Here is a 13,877-nt window from a genome sequence, read left to right as displayed (position 1 = left end):
CAAAGGCTGTAAATGACAAAGTTCTCTCTGATTCTCTCTCCTCTGATCTCGAGCGCGTGGTTCAGTGGGGGAAGATGTGGCTGGTTACCTTTAATGCATCCAAAACCAAACTCCTATCCTTACATCATCAACGCTCTGATCCCCAGCTGGCATCAATTGTGATGGATGGCTCTCGTCTGGGTGAGGCCCTGTGTTTTGACAAGCTTCTGGGTTTGACCTTTACTCCTGATCTGAAATGGAACACGTACATCAAGTCTGTTGCCAAGGTCACTGGAAAGATGGTGGGATCCTTCTACCGCTCCAGAAGATATCTCACTACTGATGCAATTCTCTATCTATATAAAAGTCAAGTACGTCCAAGGATGGAATACTGTTGCCATATCTGGGCAGGAGCGGCTAAAAACAGCCTATCATGCCTTGACAGAGTACAAAATAGACTTCTTGGCTTAGTGGGGGATGCCTTTTTCTCTACCCTGCAACCTCTCTCCCACAGAAGAGACGTTGCGAGCCTATCCTTGTTTTATCGTTATTTCCATGGCAGGTGCTCTTCTGAACTCCAATCTCTGGTCCCCCCTCGCCAATCTTTCACGAAAAACACCCGTCTAGCTGAATCCACTGTGAAAAATTTCCCCCACTCTATATCTGTGCCTAAATCAAAACGCGGATTCCATGAACAAAGCTTCTTCCTTAGAACTGCACGCCTGTGGAACTCTGTTCCGTCTGCCTGCTTCCTTCCGGACTACAACTTGGATGTCTTCAAGTCCAATGTTAACAAATTCCTAATGAACCGCCCCCTTAAGTAAACACTTCATCAAATCTCCACACTAATGTAATGTACTCGCAATAACCCTTATCCCTGAGTGGCTTCCGGGCCTTGATAAGTGGTGATCACTGTGTAAAAAAAAAAAAAAAAAAAAGGGAGAAGCTTCAGCCTTAGACCGACAAAATTCTACAGAAAGCTTCTGCAGAATATAATCTGCACTCTCACAGATTTTCTGAGGGGCTAAACTACACCCTTTATAACCAACAGATTTTTCAGACCGGCAACACCCTACTGCAAATATCCAGTCGAGCTTAAGTTTACTAAACCTTCGCCTGAATAATCTCCCCATGACCTCCTGATGGAGACAAGGGAATATAGGACGCGAGGTCCTGAAAACTTTGGAGAGACTTTCTCTCCTAAGGTGCCTACTTGCAGCAAATAAAGTACGAAAAGCAAGTACTTATAACGAGTTAAAGATACTGAGCTTATCCAGTATGTTTCCGTGGAAGGAGTTGTAACAAGCCAAACCCCTGTTCTTCTTCTGTTGACCTTTCTCAGAGCTATTTGCTCGGTGCAATGGGCTCATATCAGGCCCAAAACTATTATCAGTTTGATAAGGGTACGTTAAATGGTTAGAGGTAAAGTACTTGTTAGAATTAACATGCACATCAACGCATGCAGAAAATAGCTTTGCCATCTTGGCAACTGCCCAAATCTAAACAGTTTTTCTAACTATTAGTGGACTGCTTCAAAAACTTTAGATATCTCCCTTTAATAATAGGCACAATGCCCCTATCTAATTTCCACTTAAATCTCCCCATGAATTGCATAAAATTCCAGAGGTCTATACTCAACAAATTATGGACAAGACCGGAGTCCTTAAAAATATATAGCAAATCCTTATCTTTCTTAGCAATATTAACGGCAAGCTGCAATCTAGGAAGCTTAAATTTAATTGCTGCACAATTATTTAACTGCGGCCTGACCCTCATGAAGCCAAACTCACCAGTAATTAGTGAGTAGGTCTCAGCAACTGGACATTCTGATTCAGGATTAGAAATCTTAACTGGCATTTTTTTTTTTTTACATGGTGGTCACCACTTATCAAGGCCCAGAAGCCACTCGGGGATAAGGGTTATTGCATGTACAGTAATCAATGAGGTAGTATCATAGTAATTGTTAGTATTGGAGATTTGATAAAGTATCTTACTTAAGGGGGCGGTTCATCAGGAATTTGTTTATGTTGGACTTGAAGACATCCAAGTTGTAGTCAGGTGGGAAACATGCAAACGGAAGAGAATTCCACAGTCATTTGAAGAAAGAAGAGCCTGTCTTTGTTTTATCGTTATTTCCATGGCAAGTGCTCGTCTGAGCTCCAATCTCTGGTCACCCCTCGCCAATCTTTCACGATAAACACCCATCTAGCTGAAACCACTGTCATTAATTTTCCCCACTCTTTATCTGTGCCTAAATTAAAGCGTAGATTCCATGAGCAAAGCTTCTTTCTTAGAAGTGCACGACTGTGGAACTCTCTTCCGTTTGTCTTTTTCTCTTCCCTGCAACCTCTCTCCCACAGAAGAGCCGTTGTGAGCCTGTCTTTGTTTTCTCGTTACTTCCATGGCAAGTGTTCGTCTGAGCTCCAATCTGTGGTCACCCCTCGCCATTCTTTCATGATAAACACCCGTCTATTTGAAACCACTGTCAAAAATTTTCCCCACTCTTTATCTGTGCCAAAACCAAAACGTAGATTCCATGAACAAAGCTTCTTTCTTAGAAGTGCACACCTGGGGAACTCTCTTCCGTTTGCCTGTTTCCCACCTGACTACAACTTGTATGTCTTCAAGTCCAACATAAACAAATTCCTGATGAACGCCCCCTTAAGTGAGACACTTTATCAAATCTCCATTACTAACGATTACTACGATATTATCCCATTGATTACTGTACATGCAATAACCCTTATCTCCGAGTGGCTTCCGGGCCTACCATGTAATAAAAAACCCAAAAAACCTTTCCTCTAAAGCCTTCCAGCCAACGAACGACCTTAACCAGGGCAACTCCGGGTCTTTATATTAGTTAAGAGCTTAAATATTAAAATTAAAGCTTTATAATTTCACTCAACTGATTATTACCTAATTTTCTAAAAGTATTTTTAAAGTGATTAATTTAAAAACAAATTTTGGCTTCATTTTTAAATCGATAATTAATGTAAATATTTTTGAGATCGCAGATGATGCTGCCATGGTAATAACTGAAATAGTAACGAATCCGCTTCCGGTTTTCATTCACATCGGCGAGATCTCGTCCGGTTTCGTTTATTCTTGCCCGGTCTCGTTTAATCTCGCGTGAACGGCATCGTTGTTCTACAAATTGTGTTGCGGATTTCAATGGAGAATTTTTAGTTTCTCCCTTTGCAACCATGATACGATAATTTGCCAATATCTGACGAATTTTAAAAAAGTATTTACGCCATACTTGACCTTTTCGGGTGTTTCTGAGTATACGAACTTTTCTCCAGCTTTTTTTGGAAACATTAAATGACCAACAAAATGAGTTCGACGCTTGTTAGGAATGCCAGTGAGGCGAGCTTCAGCGAAGCAGGTTTGTGCCAAAAAACAACACTGAATTCTTTTTCTTCTTGAAGACTTTCTTATTTTTCTTTCAAGGAATTTTTATTTTTCGACCCTTTTTTTTAGGGTTTTCCAAAGAGAAAACATTATGCTTCATTACAAAAAAAATAAATAAATAATAATGAATTCGAATTAATAATAATAAAGTTCCAACAACTTTAAACGGGCACGTGTTATTTTGGTTAGTTCTCTGGCAGAACCATAATATTCCAAGAATAATCCATTTCAGCATTCCTTTTAATGCGATATTTATTTCGTAAAAAAATTATTTAAAATAAAATGAATATTGATGATATATTTTGTTTTGATATAAAAATAAAACGAATTTTTATAGATGAAAGCTAAACTAAAAAGAAATGTTCAAAATTGGGTTTTCGTTCGTCTTGTCTTAGATGAGTAATGAATGAATTTATATTTTTTAATTTGTTCCTCTTTCAATTAAAATTAGCCCATATATCTATCTCCCCCTTCCACACACACACGCACATTCTCCCCATGATTACGTTATTAATTGATGGGAGTGGTTGATTTAAAAAAGAAAACGTTTTAATTCGATCAGCTGTTTAAATGGTAGTGTGTTCTTGGCAGGGGCGAGTCGGTAAAAACGATACGTTTAATTTTAATGTTTTTAAACATCTATATTTTAGGTACTTGTATAGATAGACCCCCCCCCCCACGGACAACGATATTGGTTCGATAACTTCCGATGACGAGTCTTAAAACGCAACCACACAAAATGAAACCCGGGTCCCAGAAACGGGGGGGGGCACTAATTTATTTATCATATTTTCTAAATAGTTTTATTTTATATTCATTTTTATTTTATTTTTGTAAACATGTTCTCACGTAAAGAAATCTGTCTTTTGGGGGATCTCTTGTTTTAATCACACGTCAACATAAAATTACTCAGAAAAATTTCCCTTTTAAATTTTTCTTAGACAATTATTTCTGAGGTTTTACTTTTAAAATGATTCACATTTAGCGATAAATAATAAATGATAAAATCTGATTCCGCAATTTGTCCTTAGTCCAAAACTGAAATATACTACTGGCTCTAGTTATCAGAGTTGTCCGGAAATCTTTTTAATGTTATTTTTCGTTCTTGACTTAACTTTATTTTGATAATTACAGTATTTTTGGTCATTAAATTTTAAATCGAACTAAATTGCTGTGAACGTATAACTTTTAGGTAATATTTTCATTCTTATTTTTAAAATTATTGGATGTAAATAATTGTCGAAAGTTTCGTTTAAATACATAAGGATTTAAGAAATTGGGTTTGTTTTACTGTACACATAGATTCGAAAAAGTTGTCACAAAACAAATATATAACACATAAATGTTATCAAAGGCAAGATAAGTTACTTTTCTACCAAACTGGATATGTTTTTAGTGTTTATATTTAATGTAACATGTTTATTCAGCCCGAAAAATAAACGGTGTTTACCGATATATTGGAAAATTCAAAATGGCAGCCGACTCTCTCTCGGAGACGGTAAGTTTGGGAAAAGGAGTTAAAGATAAAAAACTAGTCAAAATACTGTTAAAAATCTGCCGAATATGTCAGCCTATGTCACGGTAACATATATTGAGTGCGTTTCTAACAGTATTTTGTCTGGTTTTTTATTTATAACTCATTTTCCCAAACTTACCGCCTTGAAGAGAGTCGGCTCGGCTGCCATTTAAAATTTTCCAATTCATCAGTAAACAGTTTTTCGAGCTGAATAAACATGTTACATTAAATATAAACTCTAAAAACATCCAGTTAGGTAGAAAAGAAACTTATCTTGCCTTTGATAACATTTATTTGTTATATATTTGTTTTGTGACAACTTTTTCGAATCTGTGTACAGTGAAACAAACCCAAGAAATTCAATGTTCCATTCGACAGTTTAAATATTTTCAAATTTCACAGTCACGTATTAATTGATTGTTTCGGTGCTTCTGCTTATGTAGAATACAGACCGTGCTGAAATAATGACACTATTATTTAGAAATCTATTCTTAACACGGAGGAACCGATTTTTTTTTTTTTTTTTTTTTTAAACTATACTGTACTGCTTTCACTTAACAATTTAATAAACAAAAGATACCGCAATTGTTTTTGTAACAGTTACTTGGCATTTTGGCTGGGAACAAAGTGTAGTAGCTGTTCTGATACATACTAGACTTCACCTTTTCTGTCCTCGGTCAGTGGAGAAGTCCTTCTAGACTGAGGCAATTTTAATAATTTTGTTCCTATCCACAGTGCTCCTTTTTGGGGAGGTGGATTTTCCCCACATTCAAAACCAACCTTGTGTCTAACTCTGCCCTCGTGGGGAGGCAAGTAAATAGGAACAAAAGATACCGTGAAAGATTTAACTTGAAAATAAAATCCTATAAAAAAAAAAATAGCACGGTTCGTATTCTGTATAAATTTCATTATTTCTTAGAGTATGATTTTTAAACGTTTTAGTATTATGCTTCCAATAGATAAAGTGTGGGGGGGGGGGCATCGAAAGAAACCTGCAAATACACGAAGTGTTTGGTCTCTCAACGGAGCAGCTGAGCAAGAAAAAAAAAAAGCGAATTCTCATCATCCAGTAATGCCAGATGTTGCTGTTGAGAATTACTACTACTCGCATTGACAACTTGGAGAATTCAGTCCCCACCCCTTAAAAAAAAAAAATAAATAAAAACTCTTTAGATGGAAACCTTCGCTCAGTCTCAAAAGACAATGGATACACCCTGTAAAGGTAGCTGCCTGCGCGTGTAATTTTGAGGCAAGGGTTGCGCAATTTCAACCACACCTCTCCTGAATCGGCCACTGCCAGAGTTCAGTGACAAGTAGAATTCCAGGACGACTGGAAACAATGCCGAGATAAGCAGGGAGCACATACAGCCCCTAGAATTCCTAAATAGTCACCCATTCAGTACGGACCAGGCTTAACGATGCTTAACTTCGGTGATCTAACTGGTGTGTCAATGCGATTATGCCGTACATTTTTAGATAGTAAATAAACAAAACGGTTTGATTTTAGATTTATTTGTTAAACCTCAAAAGTGCTTGTTCGGAACAATAACGAAAATTGAATTCCAACTAAAAGCAATGGTATCTATTTTAAGCTTATGCTAAAATTAATAACAATACGAAACCTAAGTATTTAAGTTAATTTAAGCAATTAAAATTGCTTTCGAAGAAAAATTGCAAGTTAAATAACAGAAGAGTTCTTATGATAGCAGGGGAGATAACTGCATGAAATCGGGATTTCAGAATAATAATGGCGGAATGCTGAATCGGGAAAATAAATGTTTTATTTAAATATATATATATTTTTTTTTTACTTGGAAGTCACCACTTATCGAGGCCCGAGGGCCACTCGAGGATAAGAGTTAATGGATGTAAGGTGGTAGAGTAGTAGTCGTTAATGGTGTAAATTAGGTAGAATTTGATTATTTATGAGGATGGCTCAACAAAAAATTGTTTATATTGGATTTGAAGGCTACTATGTTGTAATCAACCGGGAAGCAGGACAGCGGAACAGTGTTCCGTGGTTTGGTTCCACAGGTGGGCAGTTCTGGGAAAGAAGCTTTGTTCATGGGATCTGCGTTTAGATTTAAGCACTCTCACAGATAGAGAGTGAGGAAAATCATGTTTAGTGATTGTAGCGAATTAAGTGTTTTTTTTGTGAGAGTTTGGCAAGGGGGAACCATAGATTGGAGTTCAGTCGAGATCAGAATTTTTTGTGAAAATAGCGAATAATTCCACCCCATCTTTCCAAGCTTATAACTCCTCGAAAAATGCAATTCAAGCCCTAATTTTTTTTTTCAATTAAAGGAGCAAGGACCAAGATTTCATTAAAAAAAAAAAAAAAAAAAAAAAAAAACGTGTTTTTTTTTTAAAAAGGTTTTAAACTTCGGACTTTACAGGTAAAATTCGACGAGAACACGATGTCCGTTTTTTTTTAAATTTGAATATATTATGTATTGACCTTTTCTCTTCAATTTGTGAGTAAATAATTATGTACTTATCCGAGTCGAAATTAATTATTTTTAGACATTTACAAAATTGGAGGCGTGAATTATTCGACCCCCTGTCTTTCCAAGCTTATAACTCCTCGAAAAATGTAATTCAAGCCCTAATTTTTTTTTCAATTAAAGGAGCAAGGACCAAGGTTCCATTAAAAAAAAAAAAAAGAAAAAAGAAAAAACAAATAACGTGGTTTAAAAAAAGGTTTTAAACTTCAAACTTTACAGGTAAAATTCTACAAGAACACGATGTCCGTTTTTTTTTAAATTTGAATATATTATGTATTGACCTTTTCTCTTCAATTTGTGAGTAAATAATTATGTACTTATCCGAGACTAAATTAAGTATTTTCTTTGTAATAGACACTGGGGGGGGGGAACCGTGAATAAAAAAAAAAAAACGTTTGTCTAAAATATTATATTCGGTTTATTGGAAAAAACATAAAATTTCACATTGACCCTGAAAATATCGTAAAAATAGAATCAATAGAAAAATTTTGATAGATTTTTAAAATTTTAAAATTTAAAAATATTGAGTTTAAAAATTTAAAAATATTGAGTTCGGAAAATTCATTACTGTTTAAAAAAAAAATAAAAATATTTTTATTACTTTTAAAACAACTGTAATAGTTTATTTTGGAAGTATAATCCATAAAGAAAATAAATAACCCACTTTTAACAGAGAAATTACGAGATTTTTATATTGTATTCGCAGTTTCGTGTTAGGGGTGTCAAAAATTCCTACAAAAATTCTGATACTGCTCGCCGAGCACTTGCCATGAAAATAACGATAGAGCAAAGACGCTCACATCGTCTCTTCTGTGGCAAAAAGGTTGCAAAAAAGAAAAAAGGGCCGCATTTAAGCCGGTTTTGAAGTATAATTAAGGCTAGATGTGGCGCGTCGAGCAGCCCCCTGCCTAGATGTGGCAACAGTTCCGTTTTAGGGCGTACAATGTAATAATTTTATTATTTTGACATGACAATTAAGTTAGATAAAATTGCTTTTTAATTGAAATTTTCGATTTTCGTTAGTCCGAACAAACAAGCACATTTTTTTTTTTTTAATTTAGTTTACTGAATAAACCACAAGTCATGCATCCGTGCTGAAATAATAACGTTATTATTTAAAAAGCCATTCTTAACATAAGAGGGGAGGTGTTTTGTATCTATTCTGTACTTACAATTGAATAATAATTAAAAAAAAACATATCATAAAACTAAACTTGGAAATACGATTTAAAAAAAAAAAAAAAAAAAAAGCGCGGATCGGTGCACGCTCTGCACGGCATTAGGACCATAATTTCAGCTAAATCACTCTGTTTTAAGCGATGTGAAAAACTTATCCGGAAAAAGTTTCGGTGGTCTTTTAAACCAATGCATTTACTGTGAAATCATAATACACTTAACGTGTCATTGTTGGAATTAGTATAAAATTCAAACATTACGGGAAATGAATCAGTAGAAAAATGATTAAAAGTAAAAATAGAAGTTATCGTGTTTCAATGTGGAAGAGTAGTGCTACCAATTCACTGATAAACAGGGGAGATAATCCTTGATTTAAATTAAGAATCTGCCATTTTTAAAGATATAATTGTTTTTTTTTTTTGTTTTTTCTATCAACAGAAGTAATCTGACAAAAAGGTATAAATTTATTTCTACAGGGAGGGGTTTTTAGTTGAATGAAGGTTTTAATGTATAATAATATGCTTTTTTTTTTTAACATTACCATGACAAAATTAGTTGCCGTTGCTCAGGAGTCTTTTTCGTTTTTATCAAATTATTTGCATTTAAATACATTTATTAGGATATCATTTGATTATCAAACGATACCCTAATAATTTAATAAAAACGAAAACGCAACGCTAGATAAGTTCGATATGCACACACGCGTCTTCCCTGACTGATGACCTCATAGAAAACTTTTATTTATTTTTAGTTTTGTTGTTTAAAGGCTTGTGACCGAATTCATTTCCGGGTTGTTGTGTCAAGTGTTCCCCTATGGCGATATAGTATCTTCATTTTACAAACTTCAGTTATAAAGATGAAACAATTTGCTAAAATTTATGGAGACGGGGTATTTAAGTGTAATATATAATATATATATGTATATATATATATAATGTTCGAATTTATCTTTCCACGTAAAGGCCAATAGAAGGGTTAGTATAGCATCATTATCCTCATTGGCTGCTGCTGCTAAAACAAACTGATGGAGACGGGAAACCTTAACCCCCTTTTCTTTCCTTTATTTTTTTTATTTATTTATTTATTTATTTATTTATTTATTTTTTATTATTTCATCATCACTAAAGGCTTATTTTCTTTCCACGTAATTTTCCTGTATTTTAAGAACTAAAACAAAAAATAAATTAAACTTTTCGGACCTAGGTTGATGATAACGTGTTAAAATTTAGTGACTAGTTACTCCACAAACCGAAAATCAAACACTAAATGAAGCCTGGGTCCCTCAAACTTAAACAAATAAAACCCTTATAACATTGACATATATATATATATATATATATATATATATATATATATATATATATATATATATATATATATATGTGTGTGTGTATAATCTCGGGTGCTTGTACAAATGCGACGGATTTAAAAAAAAAAAAATTTTTTTAAAATAAAGTTGCAGAAATAGGGGCATAACCCAGATTTACTTATTGTTTGTTATTTAATTAAATTACTTTTTAAATATTTTTTCATAAATTTAAGAAAACGGAACCGGAAATTATTCAATTTTTTATTTAAGGTAATCTTTTTGTTTAACTGAATGCACTGAAATAACTTTATTTAGAAACCCATTCTTTACATGAGGGCGTTTCATAACTATTATGTACTTTCACCTAACAATTAAAAAAATAATCCAAAACTCCATTGTTTCACGATTTATCTCCCTTGCTTGATCGGTCGTCTCTGTACAAGTACCGTCAAAAGTACAGAATATTTAACATCCTTTTTTTTTTTTTTTTTTTTTTTTTTAAGAATAGATTTCGAAATAATCATTATTTCAGCAGGGTCAGGAGTATCAAATATGCAATTACAAATTTATAAAAACAGACTGTTCGCTTTAAATGTGCAACAATTAAAAAAAACAAAAAAAAACTTGCGCCTAAGTTAGGGGCTTAACTAACAAAATAGATACTTGTACAGTTTAGTAACACATTAAAAAAATGAAAATACCGGAAAAAGTTTAAATTGTATGTATTCGTTATAGAACAAAGTTCTCCGAAAAAAAATTTCACTTAATTTCATCAAGTAGGTTTTTTTTTTTTTTTTTTTTTTTTTTTTTTACGGCTATCTTGGATTAAAAAAAAATTGTTTGAATTTTAGAAATGCCAAAGGGAGATAACTCCAGTTAAAGCGCTGACACACCTTACCATCTTTAATACTAGCTTTTCTTCCTAAAAATCGAACATTTTGCTCGGTATCATAGCAAATTGTTTTTTCGCTGTAAAAAAAAAACAAAAAAAAACTACTTGATGAAATTAAGTGAAATTTCTTTTTTTTTCAGAGAACTTCATTCCATAATGGATACATACAATTTAAACTTTTTTTTCGATATTTTCATTTTTTTAATATCTTGACTAAACTGTACAAATAATTGTTTTGTGATTGCCTTTTTTCCGGCTGTTGTAATTAGTCACCAAACTTTAGCGAGCCAATATTAATAGTCGAGAAGGTACGATCTGTAAAATCACCTAAAATGATTCTATAAATAAAATCAATATTCATTGTAGTTCGCTTTTTTTTTTTTTTTTTTTTTTTTTTTTTTTAACAAAAATTAGAAATTACCTCCCTTTTGTTCTATGAAAGATTCGGTGCTTCTATATTATAATTATGAAAAAATATTGAATTTCAAGTAAAACAAATGGTACCTACGTAAGTGTCATGTCGCAAATGGTAACACGGCCAAAAATTACGGAAGACGAAAAAAGGTAGAAAATTATTCATAAAAAAGACGTAAAATCTAGCGATTTAGTTTAAAAATATAAAGATTTTAATTGGAATTAGCAGGGGGCAGGTAATTAAGTTTTCAATTTCTCGGAAATCTTATGCCAATTTCAGAAAAATAATTTCGATAAGTTTTGAAAGACTTTTTTAATTCATAAATTATGTATATATGTGATGTTTATTTCCTGAGTACATTGTCTGCTACAAATTGTTTTAACTGAGTAACTTCCCATTTTGTTTACGTCACGTGACCCAATATGTCCAACCCAGCATGTAACCTCATCGGACTATTTGAAAAAAAAAAAAATAATTATTAATAAAAACGGTTCCTATAAGGATAGGAACCGTTTTTATTAATAATAATTTTTTTTTTACCTTATCGTTTTTCGTAAGTTTTGGGTATGTTACTATTTGCGACATAATTACGTAGGTACCATTTTGTTTTACTTTAAATTCAATATTTTTTTTGCTAAGCACCAAATGACAATTATTTGATGTTTATTTACGTAATTACAAAATGCCAAAAATGCGGAAAATCGTTATGCTGTGTATGGTGTTTAAGATCGTTGACAGATCGATTTTTTAAATATGTGGGTTTAAGCAAAAACAGTACTTAACTGTCATGTCGAAAATAGTAGTATATCCAAAAATTAAGAAAAATCATCGAAGTAGAAAATTTTTTTATCTATATGGAAAATTGGGAAATTTCATTTTCCCTAGATGTGAACACCTTGAAGATTTCGAATAAAGGGACATACTTTACTCCCATTTTTTTGACACTTTAATGGCTTCCGACATTTGCGGCCTATAGCAATGCTTTTTTTTTTTTTTACCAAAAACACAATAGCAGTTTTTATACTCGATTTTTCGTAATTTTTGGATATATTACTGTTTTCGACATGACAATTTAAGTACTGTTTTTGCTTAAACTCATATATTTAAAAAAAAATCGATCTGTCAACCCTATCTTAACAAGCACTTTATATACGTATTCGACACTGATTGAAGATGCCATACTCCAAAAATCACGTGGCCCAAAGATGTTGAGTGGTTCTAAAATGAATGATTGGATTTACTCGAACGTTGTATTGGAAACCGAGCACCCCTACAAATATTTAAATATTGATTTTATTTTTTATAATCTGGTAGACTAGTGCAAATAGTTAACTATTTTTTGACAATTCATTTAAATCGTTTCTATTGGTTTAAAAATTATTTTTAAAAAATATCTAAAATGTGATGGCATTTTGATTGCCGTATTATACTGATTTTGATAGTCATTTCATTCTATTTTCCCTAAACTGAATGATAAAAATAATCCAATATAAAAGGCTGTGTATGTTTGTATATTTATATTAACTCGTATGTTTGGAATGCCTAGTTTTATTTTTCATCTCTTGTGTATTGGTGCTGTTCGTTTTATGGACGTCCAGTGTGCATGCAGACCCCACAGTATTATTGTATCACCTTTGTTCAAACAGTGGTTGATGTGGTTTCAGAATACATTTTCTGATGGTCACTCTCCAAAACCTTTGACATATTGTTATTATATAAACATTCGGCACAAATGTAAAACCCGTGAGATTATAGGATCATCTTTTAAATGAAGTAAATCACAAAGTTGAAAAGTGTATTTTATTTTGATATGAGATAAAATTGAAGAAAAACCCAAACTTTTTCATTCTTTCTTATTGTAATGAAATTCAAAAATTGTTAATTTCAAGTGAAACCAAATGTATCTACTGAATTGTCATGTTGCAGTAATGAAAGTATCAAAAAATTATGAAAATAAGGTAGAAAATTAATGAAAACCGTTTTTGAAGACAATTAGCGAAAATTGAGTTTTGCTAAATTTGCCAAAGATTTTCAGTTTTCAGAAAAGATTTACCTCCCTTTTTTTACAATTAGAACTCTTCAGTTTTTTTAATGCAAAACATCGTTAATTGTCTTTGAAAACTATTCTCATTAATATTTTTCTACCTTATCGTTTTTCCTAATTTTTGGATATGTTCATTATTGTTGTTGCCCTGCTGTCTGCCTGTCCGTTTACATCACCTAGAGAACTAGGTAGGTAGGGTTATGTCATAAATTAATTTGTTTAAAGGTTTGATCACTCTTAAAACTTTTAATAAGTACAATAGTTAGTTTTTTTTTTTTTTTTTGCAATTTAGAAAATATATATGTGGTAAATTCTGTGAAAGAAGAAATTTAGGTCTGAAAAGCGTTTCAATTTCTTCTTTTTTTTTTTATTATTATAAATAAATCTCTAGTATTATATAAAAGTCAGTTTGTGCGACTGTGAGTGGCTCATCTATTTCGGAACCTATCTTTTGCAAATTTCACACAAAGCTTTTGTCATGCACTGTTCTTAGATATGTTTTGTACAGAAATTCATCCAATGAATATCGAAAATCAAAAAAATCTATTAAAAATGGCTTTGCTCTCTTTAAACATTAAGAAAGAATAATTTTTATAGAATATTTTACAGGGAGATAATAAAATTTCAGCAA

At 32.6% G+C, this 13,877-nt stretch overlaps 1 protein-coding gene across 1 annotated transcript in view; it reads left to right on the top strand.

The window, feature by feature from the left end:
- Positions 1-3,117: 3,117 nt before the first annotated feature.
- Positions 3,118-13,877, top strand: part of LOC145280125 (cytohesin-1-like) — a 340,097-nt gene continuing 329,337 nt past the window's right edge. The window contains exon 1 of the mRNA XM_080131884.1: positions 3,118-3,364. Within this exon, the coding sequence (XP_079988010.1) occupies positions 3,301-3,364 (64 nt within the window). The 5' untranslated portion in view covers positions 3,118-3,300. The remainder of the gene's footprint in view (positions 3,365-13,877) is intronic.

Source organism: Euprymna scolopes, chromosome 7, assembly GCF_053919585.1.
Source record: "Euprymna scolopes isolate OS-2025 chromosome 7, ASM5391958v1, whole genome shotgun sequence".
NCBI lineage: Eukaryota > Metazoa > Mollusca > Cephalopoda > Sepiida > Sepiolidae > Euprymna > Euprymna scolopes.
The sequence above is the reverse complement of the archived record's forward strand: the minus strand, read 5'-3'. Positions and strand labels throughout refer to the sequence as shown.